Source organism: Schistocerca cancellata, chromosome 7 (genome assembly GCF_023864275.1).
Source record: "Schistocerca cancellata isolate TAMUIC-IGC-003103 chromosome 7, iqSchCanc2.1, whole genome shotgun sequence".
Lineage (NCBI taxonomy): Eukaryota > Metazoa > Arthropoda > Insecta > Orthoptera > Acrididae > Schistocerca > Schistocerca cancellata.
In genome coordinates, this window is record NC_064632.1 from 375,388,825 (window position 1) to 375,411,767 (window position 22,943).

At 38.1% G+C, this 22,943-nt stretch overlaps 1 protein-coding gene across 1 annotated transcript in view; it reads right to left on the bottom strand.

Moving 5' to 3' along the window:
* The window catches only part of LOC126092784 (signal-induced proliferation-associated 1-like protein 1), a 175,578-nt gene that overhangs the window by 27,971 nt on the left and 124,664 nt on the right, over positions 1 to 22,943 (bottom strand). The window contains exons 15-18 of the mRNA XM_049908511.1: positions 21,168 to 21,283; positions 15,130 to 15,391; positions 4,837 to 5,124; positions 3,446 to 3,569 (exon numbers count right to left, since the gene is read on the bottom strand). Coding sequence (XP_049764468.1) covers positions 3,446 to 3,569; positions 4,837 to 5,124; positions 15,130 to 15,391; positions 21,168 to 21,283 — 790 coding nt within the window. The remainder of the gene's footprint in view (positions 1 to 3,445; positions 3,570 to 4,836; positions 5,125 to 15,129; positions 15,392 to 21,167; positions 21,284 to 22,943) is intronic.

Consider the following 22,943-nt stretch of genomic DNA (forward strand, 5'->3'; position numbering starts at 1 on the left):
ATTCTTTTGGGATGAATGTTGCATGTGAATTCGAGTATCCCTGTCCCTTCTACACTTCCCACTGTGGGCCGCGTAGAAGACCAACTACAAAGGGGGCCGCGTAGAAGACCGACTACAAATGTGGACGTCGGGGACATGCTAGACCCGGGGGAGTTTTAGCACCGCAAGATATTGTCCTAGGAAGAAGATTGTAAAACGAAAATTCACGCTATTTATTGTAAAATGTTTTTTTTGCTAAAGGCACAAACCACTCTTCTCCAAATCGTGACATAAATTGACCCCTGTCTTTCCTTTAGAGATCTATTTCAAAATTTTTTTTTTTTCTTCTATAGGCTTTCCTATCTTCTATGTACCGTAGGCTGGGGGTCTAGGCTTAAGAGGTTTTCCAAGGTTTCCCTGCTTAAGAAAGTTCCCGAATGAGTAGACCCTGATAACAGTCTCATGAAAGATCATCTTCCTTGGTTGTGCACAGCAAACATAACACCTGGATGCACGTAAAAGCAATACAGCCGCAGTACCTGTTTCTTCATTTTTTCTGTTTTCAACATTTCTTTTCTTCGTCTGTCTTAAATATAATATTCTCCTTTTCAGTCGGAGGACTGACAATCATCACTTCCGGGTTATCCACACTAATAGATAGCTCGCGAAGTGTGTTCGGTAAATCAAAATTGAGCTCACAAACTTCACTCGCTGCGAGGGGCATTGTAATCTCCCCACGGAAATTTACTCTCTACCACGCAATAATTAATAATAGTTAATCAAATCATCCACATTTATTCGCTTTTAGAAAGTATCTGATCGGATTTCTAGTAATATATGCACCGACAGCCCGTCGACGCCAAAGTATTTTGCTAGTAAGATTATTCTTTGGAATAACAGAGATACATAGATGTATTCTCCATGATTATTATAGATAGAGAGAGAGGGAGTACAGCTTCGTAAGTATCTGTCGGAAGATTGTCGGGTTGCTAAAAGAGATATTTGCTCTTCTTCTCGCTAAAACGAGCTAGTAAAGTTTGTGCCACTAGCGTGTTATTGGTGGATAGAGAAAAACGGTAAACGAAAATTACGTAAGACTTGGAAACAACAGAAAACGGAACTTGTAATGGAGACGGATTGAATATACTATTTTCCTCAGAAATAAGGTTTGTGACCCTTTTATTCTAGAGTGAATGACGAATGAGTTCTCTGAATCATTGATGATTGTCTAGGCCCTGTAATTAGTGGGGAAGTTTCAGCTGTGACGAAGAGAGCCTGCAGTCTCCGAGTTTTGATAAAATCGTCCAAAAAGGCTTCGTCCACATCTGAAATTCTAAATCTGTCGTAAAATGAACGAATTGTTCAAACGATCGATTTTTCCCAACTGAATGCAGCGCTTAACAATAATAACAAATGTAAAGATCTTTTCCAGCAAACCGGCCGCTGAATATTAAGACGAAGGGCTCCACCAGAGATTCTATTGGGCTGATTCCATGTAAATAAAATAATAGATTTAAAACTGTACACAGATAAAGGACAGAGAGAGAGAGAGAGAGAGAGAGAGAGAGAATGAAACTCGAGAAAATACTCAGAATCCTCAATTAGCATAATTGTTTGCCTGTCTTATCACGGATAAGCCCAAAAGATAAAACAGGAGGCCCTAACTGTATTGTACCAATTTATGTGTGAGAGTGAAGGGCTAATAAAGGCGACAGTTACACCTCTGTACAGACAAAACATTACACCAAGTTAGCGGCAAGCTGCATTCACATACTTTCATCAATTACAGTAGAATTCATTATAATTGGTTACCGCTGCTACGATGCCAGGTTATCAACATTTAAGCGAATTTGAACATGGTGTTGTTGTTGGTGCACGAGCAAGGGGACACATCATCTCCAAGGTAGTGATGAATTGGGGATTTTCCCCGTATGACTCTTTCACAAGTGTACCGTGAATATCAGGAATCCAGTAAGACATCAAATCTCCGACATCGCTGCGGCTGGAAAATAGTCCTGCAAGAATGGCACCAATGACAACTGAAGAGAATTTTTCAACATGACAGAAGTGACCCTTCCACAAATTGCTGCAGATTTCAATGCTGGGCCATCAACAAGTGTCAGTGTGCAAACCATTCAATAAAACATGGAAGCAGCCTGGAGATACTGGATGGTATCAAATAGATTATATAATGGTAAGACAGAGATTCAGGAACCAGGTTTTAAATTGCAAGACATTTACAGGGGCAGATGTGGACTGACCACAATCTATTGGTTATGAACTGTAGACTAAAACAGAAGAAACTACAAAAATGTGGTAAATTGAGGAGATGGGACCTTGATAAACTGAAAGAACCAGAGGTTGTAGAGAGCTTCAGGGAGAGCATTAGGGAACAATTGACAGGAATGGAGGAAAGAAATACAGTAGAAGAAGTAAAGCTGTGAGAATGGGTCGTGAGTCATGATTAGTAGGTAGGGCACTTGCCCGCGAAAGGCAAGGGTCCCAAGTTTGAGTCTCTGTCTGGCACACAGCTTTTATATGCCAGGAAGTTTCATATCAGCACACACTTTGCTGCAGAGTGAAAATCTCATACTGGGGACAGAAAAGAAAATTACCAGGAAAAGTTAGCTGCAGACCAACTAGGGCTTCCAAGAGCAGATTTAGAGAGTGACAAAATCAAGTAAGTGTGACTACAAGCGAACATTTAACAAGAAAGCGTACATTTAGCACAAGTTATTGTGTGGGTGCAGCCTAAGAATATTTGATTTTCAGCCTGGAACTAATACTTCTGTTAAGGATATTTTACATTTGTCTGAAAAAATGGAAAACCACAAAAACTCCTGCTTGCACAAAAATACTAAACAGGGAGTTGCAAAACCTGACTTTTGTTATTGCCCTAAACTGTACTTAATTATGTACAAAACAACAAAATTCCACAAAGAGAATTCTTTCTTTCATCAGATAAGTTATGCATCTGTTATTATTATGATTATTATTATTATTATTATTATTATTGACAGTGGCTGTAATCATATAAACTTGTTGATAGGCACAACTGTTACACAGCAGATGCTATTAATTTCAAACTCTCAGATTTATCTGGATCTGAATATTTGTTAACATCCAAAATGTATACTCAAGAGCCGCCACTGTTTTCAATGCTATTAAGGCTATTTGTTCATGTAACACCTATTCTACATAACTGCTAAATGGGCTTCCTTGCATTTCCAGTGGTATAGCAAATGCTTTTTGTTGACACTTTATTATTAAAAGGGTAGGAAGCAGAATCATCATCTTTAAAATTCTGACACCATCAAAAAACTGGCAGTGCATAATTAAAATCATGGCCCACTGAAAATTAAGGTTAATTTATTTATTTTTTGTCTTTATGTTACAAAATTGTCAGACAGCCCTTGGAAGTGATTTCTTGTGATGAATACAAATAATCAGAACAGACAAAACAAACCTTCACTTGGAGCCCCAAACAATCGTTCGCTGGCAGCCGAGCTAGTATCCGTGGAATGTCCGTCACTAGGAACTCCCGTGAGAAGAGGCAGGGCAGGTGGAAGACTACAAGTCATTACTTCTACCTGTCACAATAAAGCCAAAACTTGATTTTAAGTTAACAGGAGTATTCAAAAGCGAGACATCAACAAAGCTAGAAATTTTATATTTTATGACTATGTTCAACGTAAAAGCAATCTGTATGGAAGAGAATTATTATTTGTTCAGCAGATTTGTACTTTTTGTTCTGTAAACACTTCATAATGTGCCTATGGCACAAATTCTGTCAATTTTTGTTTGACTATTATTAAGAGACAATAGACAAAATGAAAGTATGTATGAAATTGACACCATAAAGTCACGAAAAACATATGAAGGGAATAACAGTTAGTTTAAAACACAACCTAATTAGTTTATCCAGCTTACTACTTTTAGAATTAACCTCTGATAACTGCAGGACTGAGTTACATTGCAGCTCACCTTAAACTCATTCATTCATTCATTCATTCATTCATTCATTCAACAAATAACTGTCACAGAAATATTCCACAACAACAATAGGGGTTTAATGATGTCTACTGTTTGAACCTTAAAGCCTGGCCATCATGGTGCGTGAGTGAGTGAGGAGGGGGCAGACACACTTCTGCCTTTCTGAAGAAGGCTTTGGTCAAAAGCTCAATGTGAAAATCTTTTTGTTGTGCCTGCGTGCAATTCAATGTCATCTTTATGGTGAATAGCAATTGATCCTGATAACATTGTTGATATTCCAACTTGGACTTTTCATTGTTTAAAGTACCATGAGAGATAGTTCTTAGTAATATAAGCTACTTCTTTTGAGTAGCATCAGTAATTTAAGTTATTTTTTTATGTAGCACCAGATTACCAACATAGTTTCTGTTAAAATGTCTTATAATGGAAATGCTATTGCTCCTTTTGAACGACACCATAGATGGTGGGAGAATAATCTGAGGAAGGAAGTAAATTTCCTTCACCAATAATTAATTACATTTGAAACAAGACTTGAGGCTTTTCCTGTCATCACCTATAATTCGAGTACAGGTATGAAGCCTTGTAAAAGGATGATACCAGTATTAATCATTCTTAAGAATCATAACTGGCCAACGAAACTACACAATGCAAATATGAACTCACGGAATTTTATGATTGAACTTCATAGAAATATACAAACAAGGAAATTTTTTTATACGTGTTACAGCAACAACACTTGTCTTTCATTAATTGTTTCAAAAGTGCTTCTCATTCTTTTATCAAAAAATTTGCCAGTGTTACCTGTGAAGTATTATTTAATTTACATTTTAAATACCTTACAGTTTCGTTTTTGTATTTACTTACCTTCTGTGGTGAACGCACAGTCAAGCAGTCCAAAGTGTGTGGTAGAGAAAAGGGTGCATGGGAGTGTGAATGGGAATGAGAATGTGAATGATTCCCTCGCTGCTTAACTTGCTGGAAGGCACTGTTACCACCCGATCCCAATCGTGCTGGCAGTGGAGGTGGTGGGGGAGAGTTACCCCCATTTGGCACTTGTGCATCTAACAAAGGTGTGCCAACATTTTCTGGCTCCGGAACTTCGTACCATCTGTCATCACCCGAGTGTCCTGATGATGAACTTGTCAAAGTACCCTGTGGAAAGGATATAACTGTACTCACAAATGAACCACCTTCAAAAGTTGATTCTTTCACATTCTTCAATTTCTCATTTAGAAATTTCAAGGCAGGTCCCAAGTTACAAAATGCATATTCTTACCTCCAAAACTTTCAAATTACACATAGTCCTACCACAAACAACATGCACAAGTCAAGAGAGGGCACAAATATTCAACAGCAACAGTATAAACACAAAGGCAAGCCTTTTTTGCAAAGATCTGGTGTGCCATCTACAGAACTATGTTTCCACCTTCATGTATGATCGCTCGTCAAATATAGTATCATTTAAAACAATTGTCCACAGACAATAGTTCTGAGAGACTTAACTAACCTCTAATGTTTAACTCAAGTTTTGTTTTTAAAACTGCATGTTAGTTTCCCCTCCTCCTATTCAGACTGTTGTAAAAATTGCCTAATAGCACTTTTATGCATGTGATTTTGTTATATTACTGTCACATACAGTAGGCCCATATAAACTACTTTAGCAGGTACAGCTGTATCATATGATGACATAATAAATGCAATAAGGGGGAAGGCATTTATAAACGTCAAACTATTGATAACCTTGCACAGAGGCTTGTGGCAATCCAATGCTAAACACTAGAATGATTAAAGTAGTCAAGACACTTTTCACCTTTTATTTCCACAATAACAAATTGAGTTTTTAACGTCTTTCCACCAAACTTTGTGAGTTTACTCATTTCTCCTATTTTTGACAACAGTGCACTGTGATTGCTGAATTTTCAATATTTCATGGAATATACCTAGAACTGCCATAGCAATCAATAGACTCAAGACAACTTTTTTTTAGAATATTGCTGTTCTCATAATTACAAAGGTACCTGCATTACATTTTGGTTTGGTTAACACTGCTGCCTCGATGACATAGGCATTGTCAGAAAGCTTTCCACATTGGAGATTGTCACTTAACTTTTCATTTGTATGTCATGTGTTACTACTGTTCTTGCAATCATTAGTGCTTTTTCTTCTTTCCCTGTAACAGGTATTTTCAATTGCGCAGCATCAGCATAGTCTTATTAACGAAGATGTTTTGCATATTCTGAAGAACTCTATATCGAATCAGAAAGCGATTTATTGGACTCAGGTGGCAATTTTGTTCTAGAGATAACTGATGAAGACAGAGACCGAAGTAAAAATTCTATCTCAGTTCTCTCCACAAGTGTCTCATGAGGCAACTTGCACAACAACAAAGGCGGTAGCTAGAGACAGTACAGAACGGAAAGTCGTTAACATGCTGTCATCTGGAAGAAATGTCCTGAAAGAGACAGGAGTGTCCACTGCCCAAACAAACTAGAATTTAAGCCAATGATTGGTATGCTTTATGCTAGAGATCCTTTTTCTGCTAAAAGGGTTGCCTTGGATGATTTCTTCTTCTTCTTCTTGGAGGCCTAATTTTATCATGGATAAAATAACAAGATATAGGTTCTGTGAACTTATCAGACACCTCAACTTCAAAGAGAAGTCATCCCCAGGTTAATGCATCCCTGCTGATAAGATTACCTCTCATTTCTTAAATTTGGACACGTCAAGCAAAACTGTTTGTGCTCTTACTGCCCTGGTGAAAATATTAGAAATGATGGGTAATTATTCCAGAGCAAAGCAAAGGGCAGGTTTACCCAGTTTAAACCAAACAAAACTGATAAAAACAGTCAAGATTTATATAGCTGCAAAGAGACTTGGCATACAAGTACCTATGTAATTCCTTCCCACACTATGGCACATAGGAAGACCAATCAACGTGCTGTTGGGTGAGAGTGTTTTTTGTCTCATGAAGCCACAAAGCAAGGAAGAAATGCAACAGACAACTTCTTCACATTCCTTGAGCTCACCAAACAACTTCAATAGAATAAATCTTTTGTTAGTGGGAAGATATCCCCAACTGCATGAAGAAGAGCAATTCTGACTTACATTCCACTACCACCTTGAAACAAATTGATAATTTGTAGTGGACCGAGACAACATACAGGGAAAGAATAAGAATGTGTGTGTTCTCAGCACACTACATCCTGAAGTAGCTATGAGCAAAGAATTAAAGAAAAAAACCATAAACTTATCTTCTATGATGCCACAAAGTATGATGATTATAAAGTGATTCATGAATATTCAATTGATGTTTCTTGCAGGAGAGATCTGATTGCATGTTTTTACAAGGTCCTAGACAAGACAGCAATAAATGTTTAGATTGTCTACAATCAAATAACCAAAAAGAATCTTAAGAAATAGTAGGCATCTATTCTTCATCTGATAAATGAATTCATGAACAGGAACCAACAAATATGGGACAGGAGCAAGTAAGCCAATCCAATGAAGAAAAGGCTGGAGGATTAGGCAACTCAAAAAGCAAAGTAAGTGCCAAATTGGAAGATGCTAAAGAAGCAAGACCAACAGCATCTAAGACAAATGCAAGAAAGCAGTCTGGAGAACATGTGTATGAAAAGTAACACCAACTTAAGAAAAATGTGGTTGCAATGTTTAGAAAAATACAATTGAAACAAATAAAGCAATGTTAGGGACTCTAGAAATAGGTCACATTTCTGTGTAGACATGTAACACTTTGTACTCAAAACAGTAATCTACAAGAGTTAGAACTTTTGAGGTAAAACTTTGATTGAAATGTGTATGGAAAACATGAACAGTGAAAATATAAACCTTATTTTAACTATATTGTGGAATTTTAATGCAAATCACATTGAGGATCAAATGACACCTACAAGCTGTTCCAGGGATATTGTATTTTCAGTTGTTCTATTGTTGAAGATGAAACAAGCACTTCATCTGCATCACTAATGTTTTTCTCTGATTTCACCTACTTAAGTAATACTTTGTTACATCCCTACTCTTCCATGTAAACCACAACAGTCTGATTTCCTTATGAGAATTCTGTAATCTACCTAAGTCTTTCAGTAGACTGCATACGATTCCAACTAGACTTCCATCGTTTCCAAAATATTGTCAATAAAGCAAAGTATGGCACAATTTGCTGGCATGTCTTTCCAAGAACAAATGAGGTGTCTATTCTGAATGATGTGGCTATTAAAGTATTCTACAATCATCATTAGCATCACATTCTTTCTGACCTGAGAGCAACTATTTAGCAGGTATCCGAGAAAGTCTCCAATCTTGAATACTTTTTTTAAAAACAGTTTGTTGTAATCATTAGCTGAATGGATTTAGCAGTATAGTCTGATAACTGAAGATCATGTCTCTGTCTTTTACGGTCTCCCAAAGCATGTTTTATCCCTGTCCATTCCATAAACTGTCAATGCTCAGAATTTATGAACAAGAGTGAAGTTATGAAACTTTAATTCTGGCACCTATGTTCTAGAGTAAACCACTGAATAGAAGTTGTGGCTGATTTGGTACACTTTTCAAATACAGCACTGACCTACAAATTTCCACAAAAATAACTATATAGATAAGCCATAACACTAAAACAGAATTAAGACAAATGTTTTAACACACAAAAAGCACTTTTTTCCTTCCATTTCCTTCCACATATGAGTATTGACAAAATACAGAGAAAATGGAAACTGTTTTAATCATATTCACATTCTCACTAAATCAGATTGTTGGTCATCTCCTTTATACTTGGTATATGATGCACATACTAGTAAATGGTTCAAAATATTGTTGGAAAGAAATGACTTCTGCCAAGCATCACACTGTGATGAACACTGGCAGAAAACAAACTATGCCCAGGAACACTGTCTGCTATCTTTCTGCTCTGCTCAAACACAAACTTCTCATTTTCCAGACTCTCAGAGTAGAATAAAATGTTTATATCAAACATAATATTTATTGAGAGAGAAAAATTCCACACACTATCAAAGCAGAGAAAATTAATCATCATTTACTGTAACAAACTTTGTCTTTTTGAATGGTGTCAAAGACAATTCAGTCACATCACAAAAACTGAATAAACAAAGTAGCTCCTGTCAACTTCTTCAGCTTTTAACATACTCCCTTATTTCTGAATACATTTATTGATCTGCTGTCTTGAGAGCATTTCGTATTTATAGAATATAAACAACCTTTCTGTTGAGTTTCACTGACCAGTCTTCCATATTCATAGTAGATCTTGCAACCTTCTTCACCAAAACTAATATTTCTATCATTTTCAGTGAGATGCCTCAGACAGGATTTCAGGTCAATCTAAGGCAATGTAAGTGTATTTTTAGTGACAAATTCTTTAGCCAAACCTTCATTTTTAATTATCTTAAACCTCACTGTACATTTCCCCCATTGCCTCTGTTTTCTGCTACCAGCTAAGGTTATGATTCAGCTAAATTATTTTTATCAGCAGCTGAAAAGTATTGACATCTTCAACTTTTGTAGTCCTGCCTTCCTCAGTTGTGTGTAATATTATGGTATATTGATTATTTTTACTTATGGACCGTCTGACAGCAACTGAATAAAACACTATTTTAGTGCCATACACGTTTTGCCTTTATTTTCTGCAAGGCATCATCAGTGGCAGGCTGCGTGGACAATTTCTTACATATTACGCTCCTGTTGCATTTTTGGTGTTTTTGTTCTTCTTGGGAATGCCAATTTGTGGTTTTTTCCTCCCAATTCTAGAGCACTATGAACTGAACACTTGTTTTAATGCAATGAAAATAAAGGCGAAACGCGTATGGCACTAAAATTGTGTTTTATTCAGTTGCTGTCAGACGGTCCATAGTAAAAATTATCAATATACCGTAAGCTGAAAAGTAGTTTTCATTTGGAATCCACTATCTCATTATCACTATTCACTGTAACTATGTCACAGGAAGAATTCATACTAACACCACCTTGTTCCTTTTGATTTTTTTTTTTTATTTCCCCCTTTCAGGGCAACTTTTGGATGATGTGTCAACTGTAACAAATATAAGTTTCTTTTCATGTTGCTCCTTTCTTTGCTTGTCCCTGACCTTTGCCACATTGTTCCACAAGTGACATTTTTCAGTATCTTTCATTGCTGGTATTAGCTCTCTCTATCTTCATTACATTCGTGACATCTAGCATCTGTGCCTTTTTTTCATTTGTTCCTGACCTTTGTCACAGTGTTCCACAAGTCACATTTTATGGTTCATTTCATTACCAGTGTTAGCTTTCTTTATCTTCACTATGTTCATGACATCTAGCTCTTTCCAGAAATTGACATCTTTTAACTGTAGCACACTTAATATCACTATCTGGCAAATTGCACAAATCTGTAACAACTGCAACCCACTCATCTAGAAGTCCGCACAGAATTATCATCTTCAATTTTCTCACCAATATTCACTGGATCTGCAACAGTTTTGTTCATCGAGCCTAGATAACTCCACATCTCTGCACAACTCTCAATTTTTGGCAAATATAATTTCCGTCTGAGTTGCACACTGTGTGAAATTTACTATTCTTTGGGTGTATAATTTTCTTAATTTCTTCCCTAACTGTTTTTGGATTTGTAAAATTTTGTGTACCCATTTGCTGCTCATCAAATATGGGAAATACAATTCTTACACTGCCTTACCTTTATGTGATATGTAACTTTTTATCAGAAAGCGAGACACCATCACCAGGTTATATCTCTCCAGGCTCAATTAGCCCTCAGATCCATGTATTAGAATCATTTTCATTTAGTACAACTAGGAGGTGTAATTCACTCTATTTAGTTTCTCAATGTTGCGTCTGTTCTCCATCATCTCTGTGTATTTCACTAATCATCTTATGACATCATTATGAAAAGGGTAGATTGCTATTCACCATACAGAGGAGATGAGTTGCAGACAGACAAAAAGATTGCTACACATTTGAGCTTTCGACCAAAGGCCTCCTCCTAAAGTAGAAAACACACAGTCATGTGTGCGAGTTTTACTTACATGGATACACTCTACTTTAGAATAAATGTATAGCAATCTCTCTGTTGCGCCTGTCTGTCTATGACATCTGAAGCCAAACTATGAGCAGCAGCAGCAGCAGCAGCAGCAGCAGCATCAGCATCAGCAGTGCATGATGGGAGTGACAACTGGGTGGGGGTAAGGAGGAGGCTCAGGCATGGAGGGTGAGGGATAACAGGGTAGGGGGTGGGCAATGGTGATGTGCTGCTGCAGAGCATGCAGGGACGAGATGAAGACACAGTAGGGCCGCTAGGTGCAGTTGGGAGGTTAGATGGAGGGTGGGAGAGAGATGGGGAGGGGGTGGGGGAGTTGCAGAAAAGGAGAGAAGTAAAATGACTGGGTGCCTTCATGGAATAGAGGGCTGTGTAGTGCTGGAATGGGAACAGGGAAAGGGCTAGACGGGTGAGGACAATGGTTAATGAAGTTTGATGTCAGGAGGGTTACGGGAATATAGGATATATTGCAGCGAGAGTTCCTGCCTGTACAATTCAGAGAAGCTGGTGTTGGTGGGAAGGATCCATATGGCACAGGCTGAGAAGCAGTCACTGAAACAAAGGATGTCATGTTGGGTGGTGTGCTCAGCAACAGGGTGATAAAGTCGTTTCTTGGCCACAGTTTTTTGTGGCCATTCATGTGGACAGCCAGCTTGTTGGCTGTCATGCCCACATTGAATGCAGCACAATGGTTGCAGGTTAGCTTTTAGATCACAGGACTGATTTCACAGGTAGCCCTGACTTTGATGGGATAGGTGACGTTAGTGAATAGACTGGAGTAGGTGGTGGAAGACTATGGGATAGGTCTTGCATCTAGGTCTATTACAGGGATATGAGCCATGAGGTGTTTGGGAGCATGGGTTGTGAAGATTTGGAGAAGTATACTGTGTAGGTTCAGTGGATGGTGGAATACCACTGTGGGAGGGATGGGAAGGATAGGGGGCAGGACGTTTCTGATTTCAGGGCATGACAAGAGGTAGTCTAAATCCTGGCAGAGAATGTAATTCAGTTGCTCCAGTCCTGGGTCATACTGAGTTATGAGGGTTATGCTCCTCTGTGGCCAGAAGGTGGGACTTTGTGAGGTGGTGGGAGACTGGAAAGATAAGACAGGAGAGAGGTGTTTTCATACAATGTTGGGAGGATAATTTCAGTCTGTAAAGGGCTCAGTGAGACCCTTGTTATATTTCAAGAGTGACCACTCATCAGTGCGGATGTGATGGCAGGGTGTATACACGGACAAGGAAAAAAATTCCTTGATTTTTTCCCCCCATTTCCCAGTTGAAAATACACTTTCTCCTGGGTGAAAATACACTTTCTCCTGGGTGAAAATACACTTTCTCCTGGGTGAAAATACACTTTTTCCGCGTAAAGAGACCGTATATTTTTCCTCGGCACTGTAAAACTTATCAATCCTTTGAATGTTTATGGTTTTATATACTGACGTAGAATTTCCTGGCATTTTACAAAACTAAACTCAGGGGGGGAAAAAAAACACGATTTGGAAAGATCTTTGATGTGCAGCAACAAGTACGCTACATATTTTCGTGTTACAAAGGTATACATTCGAATTCCATTAAACACCGCATCTTGCTTTCCAAAGCATTGAAATCGAGATTGCTATGCACTTTTATAAGCCAGTCATAGCTCATGTCACTTGATCTCGCTGATGACACCCACCCAACAGTTTACAGAAGAAAAATCAAGCATATGTATAACATCATATTCTCCATAACTCAGAAAATATTAAAGCAGATAGAATGATTTCAGGAAAATGAAAAGTGAGCAACACCATTACCTATAAGAGGTCCAAGAGGTCTGAAGCCAAAGAACAAATCAATTTTTCTCTTGCAATTTCTACTGTCTTTAAACATGCAAACTATTTCTTATCTGTTGTATAGTTTTAAAGTTTGCTGTTTCAATAGAATAGAATAAATTTAAAGAAGGTTCAAATTGAAGTCAGGGTTTAATGACCACTTAGCAGGAACTCATTAGTAAGAGAACACATGCTCAGAATGGACAAGGAGGGAGAGTGAAATTGGCAGTCTTCTTTTTCCGAGCAAACCATTATGAAATTCGTCTTGTGGAATTTAGGGAAACCATTGGAAACTTAAATCTGAATGATCAGATGGGTGTTTCAAGCACTGTTCATCCTGAACCGAGTCCAGGGCCTAAACCATGAAGTCACACCTCACTTAGGAAAATATTTAATAGTTTAAATACACACTTCATTTCAGAATGACAATGAAAAGGATATACTGTAATGGCCCAAACAGACCCACACTTTTCCCCCAAAATTTCTTCTCGAAAAATTAATGAGCATATCTTCTGCACAATCCTACAAATCCTGGTATATTTTTATATAGTCGAAAACTGTGCTGCTGATTCCTCTGTTCAGAGTGGTGCAACAATATCACTAGAATTTGCAAATTAATAAATGAGGAAACAATATAGCTGCCTTTGATTGCTGACATTTCATTTAAAGAAATGACTACTGCAATATTCAAAATTTTATTATTTTATACAAAAGGAAAGGCATAATTCTGTTCTAATTGAACAGCAAAATATAATTTCATCAATGAATGGTAACATCAAAAGAAATTCACTAACAAAACTCTGACATTATTCCTTATTATACATTGTACATGAAATGGAGAAGCTGGAAAAAGGTTTGGATGAATCTGCACTGGAGAATAAGCTGAAAATTAATGTTTAATCATGGAAATTCAACATAGGGGAAACGGCTGGGTATTATTCTGAACATGAAGCTGGGGTTCTTTTCTTTAAACAAGAAAGAAACAAAGGCAAATGGATACCTCTTATTGACAAAGGATCCAATTAAAAGGACTTTGAAACTGAGAATACAAACATACTACACACAGAATTCCATAGGAGTACTGGTTGCTGCCTCAGGTTTATGCATAAAAGTGGCCTTTCTATCCAATGAACTATTTCACTAGCACAGACACTGCAGGAAGAGTTTTACAGAAAATTTCCAATTCCAGAGCAGCACAGCCCCAAAGTGGCAGCAGCACTCTTGTCCTCTACATCATGTCAACAATGTCTACACAGCATGTGTCCTTTGGGATACACCAAGCAATACAACAATGGACCGTAAACAGGAAAATTTCATTAAGGACAACTGAAAAAAGAAAGGCAAATTGTTTCCATGATGTCATCAGTTACTGCAGAGGAAGAAAACTTGCCACTCTCCCCCCACACCATGTTATTTTTAAGTACAAAGCTTTAGCCAAAGTAAATTGCCCTAAAGAAAGAGTATTTCATTGCCAAGAAAAAAGCTAGATGACAGATTTAATGATGGACTGGCTAGCTACTGTTTGGAATAGCATACCTGGCACACTGTTCAGTAAGACAACTATACAACTGTTGGATGCCTTTACAGGTCACCTCACCTTCACGTAAATAGTTAAACTGTTGCGGCGAAGACAGGTCTAGTCATTACTCCCTTTTAATTGAAGACTTCAGTTACTTGTCACTGGAAACAAGCAATTTGAAGACTACCTCCCAGAACACTATTCAGGTCATCTTTTCGGAGGAGCTCAAGCATTCACTACATACAGGAAAATTAAAACATTCATATGCCTCACTTGAGAGAGCATCCTGCCCCCATGGTGCAATACCACCAGGTTCTGTCATCAAATGGTTCAAGAAGTGCTACATATCCAAAGTCCTGGATCAATATGACAATGTACTTTGGGTGGAGGGTGGCAAACATATTACAGTGAAAGGACAGATACCAGTACAGAAGTTAACAGTGGCATCAATGAAGACTTATTAGAAGTCAGGCATTTGTGTGTAATTTTTCTATATTAAGAGACTAAAAGTGACACATACTGTGAACAGTTTCTGCCTCTCTCCCCCCCCCCCCCCCAAAAATATATATATATATATATATATATATATATATATATATATATATATATATATATATATATATATATATATATATATATATAAATAAAATAAAGGGCAAAGCTTATATTTGAGTGCAGCTTATACTCACGACAATACAGTGAAAGATCAATAGCAACAAATATTTGAAAGCAAAAATCAGATAAATAAAAGAAATGCATCTTGCAAACCTCTGGATTTGAAGGAAAGCGTGAAGGATCACCAAAAGAACGTCCACTGCTGCCCGTGCCGTAGCCAGAACTGGCTGACGATCTGGGCGGCGAGAAGCTGCGTTCCGGTTCCTGCTGATCATAGCGCCGCCGGTGGTTGCCAGGTACTGCTGGTTTACCTGTCCCTGGGCAAGGGACATTCTCGTAATCTCCTTCAGCCCCTCCACTTCCCGCTGCACCATTACCTCCAGCAGCAGCGCGGCAATTGGGCAATGAGCACCCTCTGGAACAATTGATTGTTTCTGGTGGTTAGCATTAACTGCAGTAGTATCTCCCCATGACACTGGGCAATCTATACTGCACAATACAGTAATGATGCACACGATTCCTAGCACTGAATTCACTCAAACTATAGCAACAATGCTTTTCTCTTGATGAAAAGATAAGAACAATTTCCCAAAAATAATGTGATGTGTACTATTAACAAAATATTGATGAAAACCCAATCCAGTTACTGAAAATGAATGGCAACTAACAAGGTTCCACAATCCCTATTAATAATGGATTTTGGTGACCCTTAGGTATGTTGTAGAGAGACCAGTCCCGATTACCTAGCTAGGGACTATGTAAGCAATGACCCCAAGTTTCCGAGAAAATCCAAGTTGAAGTTTTATGTGTGTCTCCTAAATCTATACATTTAAATAGGTTTTGACCAAGTGAGCACAGCACAGAGGCTAAGACATATGGCTGCCACACTGTCAGTATAGATTTAAACACTGCCCGTGTACACTTCTTTCTGCCCCCCCCCCCCCCCTCCTTCCCACAATCTATTTCATCATGCAGAATATCTGTTAGCAGTGTACCTCAAGTAAACTTATTAAAAACGGTCATTTTTGAGGCAGTAATTTGTTTACTAAATCAATCTTACAGAACACTTTCTTCAAATGTTTATTTTGTTTGTGGTCAAAATTCCAGAATATTTGGACTGCTCCAGTATGAAGTGTTAGCAGCTGTGGGCCAATTCCAGATGCTGACAAAAGTACTCACCCCATATTTTGACTTCAATTATGCAACTAATCCGACGAAACTGGCTGCTGGTACCAATCTATGTACAATAGATACCATGTGAAACACAGAGCAAAAACTGATTTGAACAAGATTATTAGTTATTACTTCACAGCACACTATACTCTAACTGCATCAGGCAAGATATTTTCTTATGTTTTCTTATGTATGCAAGAGCCGTCTGGGGAATTTGGTTGGACTGTTCTAAAGAGAGTTGACAAGCTCACTCATGAACTAAAAATGTAATCATGTCCTGCACAAAAACAGGGAATTTTCCAAAGTACTGAGTGCAAAGTTTTCAAAATATGTCATTCTTCAGTATGAGAGAGAAAAAAATTTCTTTACATAACTGATTTGTGAGAAGGGATGACTAATGAGACACTTTACGATCAAATCTTTGTAGATCAAAGAAAAACATGTACCTGCACTATAAAAATCATCCCACCCAAATGTATTCCACTATGCCAAATCTGTGATGTTTATTTTTACAAGCAGTTTAAAATTTATCCAAAAGAAATTCAAAATGTTCCTGACTTGCTACAGACTGAAAGAAATTATTTCAGAGGAAGATGTCATAAAAATACTTGAATTCCCCATTAGTTTAGTGCATCTGATGTCTAACGAATGAAGTAGTATGCATAGTTCACACTGAAGTTGATCTAAGTATGAACAATCTTTTTTAATCCTAATGAAATGTTTTTTTCTGGTATTGCTTCTGAAAACTGTGTACCTGCATTCTGTTCCAGTACAGTAAGTGATAGCGAGCAAGACGATTCTTTAATCTATTCTGTAACCAATCGAAACCACATTTGAAGAAAGTTTGCTGTAATAATTTGTTTATTAATGAAATTACTATGACAAAAATAACTATTTTTGAATATTTTGCATGACTTACCATTTAAATATATTTTATACAATGAAATCAAAAACATTAAATAAAATATAAAAAAGAAAGATGTACATGGGCAATATATCGAACATACTGCCAGCATGGCGGCCATATAAACTTTGGCCAATGCTCTAGACTCACTCATGTGAAGGGAAACTAAAGTAACATGTATGCCTAAAACTTGAGCATTGATTTTTCCCTGAAACTAGAAGCTATCACATGAAAATCTGCTATCCAGGTACTCAAGAAGCGGTCTCTCTACAACATACTTTTGTTATAATCAGTTATTAACAGGTCTGATGGTCCCCTTGTAAGAATCTTTACAGAAACATGCAGCACCTTTTAAAACAAAAATTAGTTGGCTATATGGACCAAGTATCATAAAGCAAAAACCACTTTTTGTACCTTTACTTACATTCAAAACAAAAATTTAGAAAAATATTTTCAACTAAATTTAAAAAGTTAGTCTAGACTTTAGTTCTGTCAAATCTTTCTCACTGTGTTGCAATTCAACACAGCACAAATCATGGAAACACTAGACTACTAGAGCTGGCGATGAACACTTGTGTAAGATGTGCCTGCAACATTCGTTTCTTCGATTGTATTGGTCCGTCCTATACTCCATTAGCTTGGATGTGACCAGATGTGTGATTTTTGCACACACTGTTTACCTGACAGGTTTCTTAGTTCCTAGTGTCCTCAATACATCCCCTCACATACCAAATACCTATCACCACTCCGTAGTTGCAAAACCAGATCGGATATAACTAGTATCTTGGCTGTACCTATGTATCAGACTAAACTTTCTCCATCTCCTCCTTCAGTTCAGCCATGAGACTGTGGAACAAATTACACTGTAACCTGTGTCTTATTCAAAACCAGTCTGCATTCAAGAGGACATTATCTTTTCTTATCAGCGTGGTTTCCCTCACAGCATACACAGACACACTAATGCGACCACCTGTCGAAAGACTGTGTAATCACCTACTGCACTGCAAACTGCTGCAAGACATGCACGAAGAGTCAGTGAAGTCCTGGAACGTAACAACAGGGAGGTGGAGCCTCGCCGACTGCAGTGCCGTAGCCAGCTGCACCAGGTTTCTCGGTTGAGGATTCCAGAATGATGAGATCACCTAGCAAGTGCCACAAAAATATTCCCCAGACCATAATGCTACCTCCTCCAGCCTGGATCCTCCCAATAATTGTTGCAGAGAGTTTGCTTTCAGACATTTCACGCCAATGGAGCACAAAACATGACTGGTCTGAACAGGCAGCCTGTCACCACTCAGCAGAGAGATCCTGGAGGACCTTTTGTTAGTAGGTGAATAAACATGTATAAATAAGTAAGTCAGGTAGTTAGTTTCATTACGCAGTTAATTTCTTTGTCAGCGACAGCTGGTTTGTTGATTTATTAGATGACTGCATATTCTACTGATCACGTGCACCACAAATTTTTTTTGATGATGTGTGTGGAGTTAATCAGTTCATAAAATACATTTTTCCAGCATTTTTATAGCTGCATGCTAAACAATTGGATAAACACCAGTAAACTTCAGCTTCTTTAAAGAATCTAACTCTCATGTATAAAATAGCTTCCAGCTTATATTACTTTACACACGAGTTTCTGCTTATGCAGGTCATTCACAGAGCATTTTCCAAGCTTCTCTTCCTTCCACAGCCTGTCATCAGCATTTACCCCCACTGCAGTCCTCTTCCGCACACATAATCCTTCACCTGGTCTCTCCATCTTGTTCATAGTCCTCCAATTGTTGTTCTTGCACAATCTTTAGACTCTAGAGCTCCTCTTGAAAGTATTTCCTGTCCCATTCTTTCAGTGTTGCCAAAACATTTAAGGCGATTTCCCTCCACAGCTTTGTTTGTAGGATGGATTTGAAGGGTGTTTTGTACTTTTTAATTTCTTATCCTGTCCTCTCTTATCTTACCCAGGATACCTCGTAGAAAGTGCATCTCTGTCATTTGTATTCTGCTCATGTCTTTCTTTGTCCAGGTCCAACATCCTGATCCATAGATCAGATAATATGACTTGTATATCATCACCTTTGCTTTGGCACATATTTTCCAATTTCTGTCTGGTATACAATAATAAAAATTTTGAAAAATTTTATATTCTCTCCAAAATTATATACTTAATGTTTCCTCACTTGGTTACTTAACTTCCTGGATATTTGAAAGCATCTAATTCTTTAATAATTTTTCCATTACAAATTAGATCCTTCATTTTTCATATTTTCTGCCAATTTTCATTACTCTCTGCTATGTATTTAGTGGTACTTCCAGTTTCTGTTAATTTTCTTCACAAATCATCATACCATTGTCCGGCCCCGGTAGCTGAGTGGTCAATCCTAAGGTCCCAGGTTCGATTCCCGGCTGGGTCGGAGATTTTCTCCGCTCAGGGACAGGGTGTTGTGTTGTCCTAATCATCATCATTTCATCCCCATCGACGCGCAGGTCGCCGAAGTGGCGTCAAATCAAAAGACCTGCACCAGGCGAATGGTCTACCCGACGGAGGGCCTTAGCCACACGACATTTCATTTCATTTCATTTCATCATACCATTTCCATATGCTACGATTTTCATATCATCTGCTGTTGAGCCTTCCTTATTATGTTTTCCCTAACTATATTAAAATGTACTGGAGAGAGCACAGTTCTTTGTCAGATTTCTCCATTCTGATTTCTTGTCATCTATTATAACACAATTCAGGTATTTGTTATACATGTTTCTGATTCTGAGTTGCATTCCTCTTGAAAATTCTAGTGTATTCAAACACTGCCATCTCTCTTCCCTTTTAACAGTGTCTACATCTTATTTATACCTATGAATGCAACTATGATATCTTTCCTGAATTCCCATTTTTTTCTATCTATCTGTGTAGCTGGAGAAGTGGCATCTATAGTTGATCTTCCAGATCAAAATTCTTGTTGTTTTCCAAATTGTGGTTCTATCTTGTTCCTGATTTTTTTGTAAAATTATCTTTCTATAAATCTTCAGGCAGTAGCACATAACGGTATACCTCTGTAATTCTCACACAGCACCTTATTACCTGTCCTAAACGTAAGTATGATAACTGCCTTTGTTCAATCATCAGAAATCTTTTCACAAGTCCATACTATTTTCATTATTTTGTACAGCCACTGAATTTTGGTAGGTCCTGCAACTTTGATCCTTTCCACTGTGATATCTGCTCCAGGAGCATCACCACTTTTCATTTCTAATACAGCTCTCATTCAACATCTGCAAATCATCTTTTTCTATTTCCTCCGAGTTGACGGGTTAAATGTTTGACATTAAGCAAGTAAGTGAGAAAAGTTTAATAAAGGTTTGAAGTTATTACAGGTATGTGTAAAGTTAGTTTGAAGTTGCTAAGTACTCTCAATCCCAAATACTGGATGAAAATTGTGAGTATTTGCGTGTCAACAGTTGTGTTGCCTCAAGACACACACACACACACACACACAGTTCCTGCCTTTAATACTCGCCTTCCTGTGTTAAACCCATAATTATACCTCTTAAAGAGTAGATTATGACAGCATTTTAAATTTGGTAATTAATTATGTAAATAACTGAAAGTCAGATTTTTGCTGCTCCTAGAAGTTGTTAGACTGACAACCACCAAATTGGACTGGGTTACATGCCCTAGGTTACTTGTTTGGCAATACAGATATGTTCAATGTAACTCTAAACATATGATTCAAATTAACGGTATGTTATATATTGATGTCCTAAGAATCACATTACTTCTGTGTGAGCAATCATTTAACATCACAACATGAGGTGGTCAATAGTAGAATGTGACTAATTTACAACTGCGGTTACCAAGTTACCAAAGATTGTGTAAATCATTAAACAGGTGGTTATTCTCAGACACAAAAACCATCTACATCAAGAACAATCTAAATAAGGCAGAAACTTTCCTCCTAGGAGAAAAGCACTGCATTAGAGAGAAAATAAATACAAAGTTATCATGAAAGAAAAACAATTAACACAACACAAGCTAACTGCAGGTCTCAGATTAAACATTCCTCAAAACAAGAATAAATATTTAAAACAGCAGACACAATAATCCAAATAAATATAGATTTACCTGCGTGGAGTTCCATCTGGTAATGGAGGTATAACAGTGACAGTAACAGTGACTGAGGTCTTTAACAGGTCCACCATTTGGTCATGTGACAGTGTTGACACCGCTACCTTGCATATCTGAAATTATCAGAATATTAACTGCACTATCAATTAATTCCAAATCATAAGACATTACAGCTTGAAAATAGAAACAAAATCACTAGCATTTGACCATTATATTTATAATACAGAGTTACTTATTTTCTGTTTACTACCACCCACATTCATGCAATATTTTAGAAATGAATACATAATATGATTGTGAATACATGCATTACATAACAATCCAGGTGGAAAATGTAATTTCTGAATGAGATATATGCTGGTTTAATTTCTGTAACACATTTTCTAATTGAAAATCTGTTATAACAATCACTTTGACCATTTTGTGACTTAAGTGGTGCTTCTGGGTGATTGGCTAATCACTCTCCCCTTCAGTTCAGTTTATTCTGAGCTTTTCTGAAAGTCATTTATAGAACTGAATTTTTTGTGCTTACTATATGTAATGTAGGTTGCATGTGTCTTTCAGAGGCCAAATTGCCTGATATGTTCACTTTATTTCTAATCAATCATATAATCTAATTATATCTAAAAACAAAGATGATGCGACTTACCAAACGAAAGTTGATAGACACACAAACAAACACAAACATACACACAAAATTAAAAATTCAAGCTTTCGCAACCAATGGTTGCTTCGTCAGGAAAGAGGGCAGGAGAGGGAAAGACGAAAGGATGTGGGTTTTAAGGGAGAGGGTAACGAGTCATTCCAATCCCGGGAGTGGAAAGACTTACCTTAGGGGAAAGGACAGGTATGCGCGCGCACACACACACACACACACACACACCTACACACACATACACACACACACACACACACACACACACACACACACAGGCACAAGCATCCATTTGTAAAGGCAAAGAGTTTGGGCAGAGATGTCAGTCGAGGTGGAAGTACAGAGGCAAAGATGTTGTTGAATGACAGGTGAGGTATGAGCGGCAGCAACTTGAAATTAGCAGAGGTTGAGGCCTGGTGGGTAATGAGAAGAGAGGATATACTGAAGGGCAAGTTCCCATCTTCTGACAGGTTGGTGTTAGTGGGAAGTATACAGATAACCCGGACGGTGTAACACTGTGCCAAGATGTGCTGGCCGCGCACCAAGGCATGTTTAGCCACAGGGTGATCCTCATTACCAACAAACACTGTCTGCCTGTGTCCATTCATGAGAATAGACAGTTTGTTGCTGGTCATTCCCACATAGAAAGCTTCACAGTGTAGGCAGGTCAGTTGGTAAATCACGTGGGTGCTTTCACATATGGCTCTGCCTTTGATTGTGTACACCTTCTGGGTTACAGGACTGGAGTAGGTGGTGGTGGGAGGGTGCATGTGGCAGGTTTTACACCGGGAACGGTTACAACGGTAGGAGCCAGAGGGTAGGGAAGGTGGTTTTGGGGATTTCATAGGGATGAACCAAGAGGTTACGAAGGTTAGGTGGACGGCAGAAAGACACTCTTGGTGTAACCTCTTGGTAACCTTTGTAACCTCTTGGTAACCTTTGTAACCTCTTGGTAACCTTTGTAACCTCTTGGTTCATCCCTATGAAATCCCCAAACCACCTTCCCTACCCACTGGCTCCTATTGTTGTAACCGCCCCCAGTGTAAAACTTGTCCCATGCACCCTCCCACCACCACCTACTCCAGTCCTGTAACCCGGAAGGTGTACACAATCAAAGG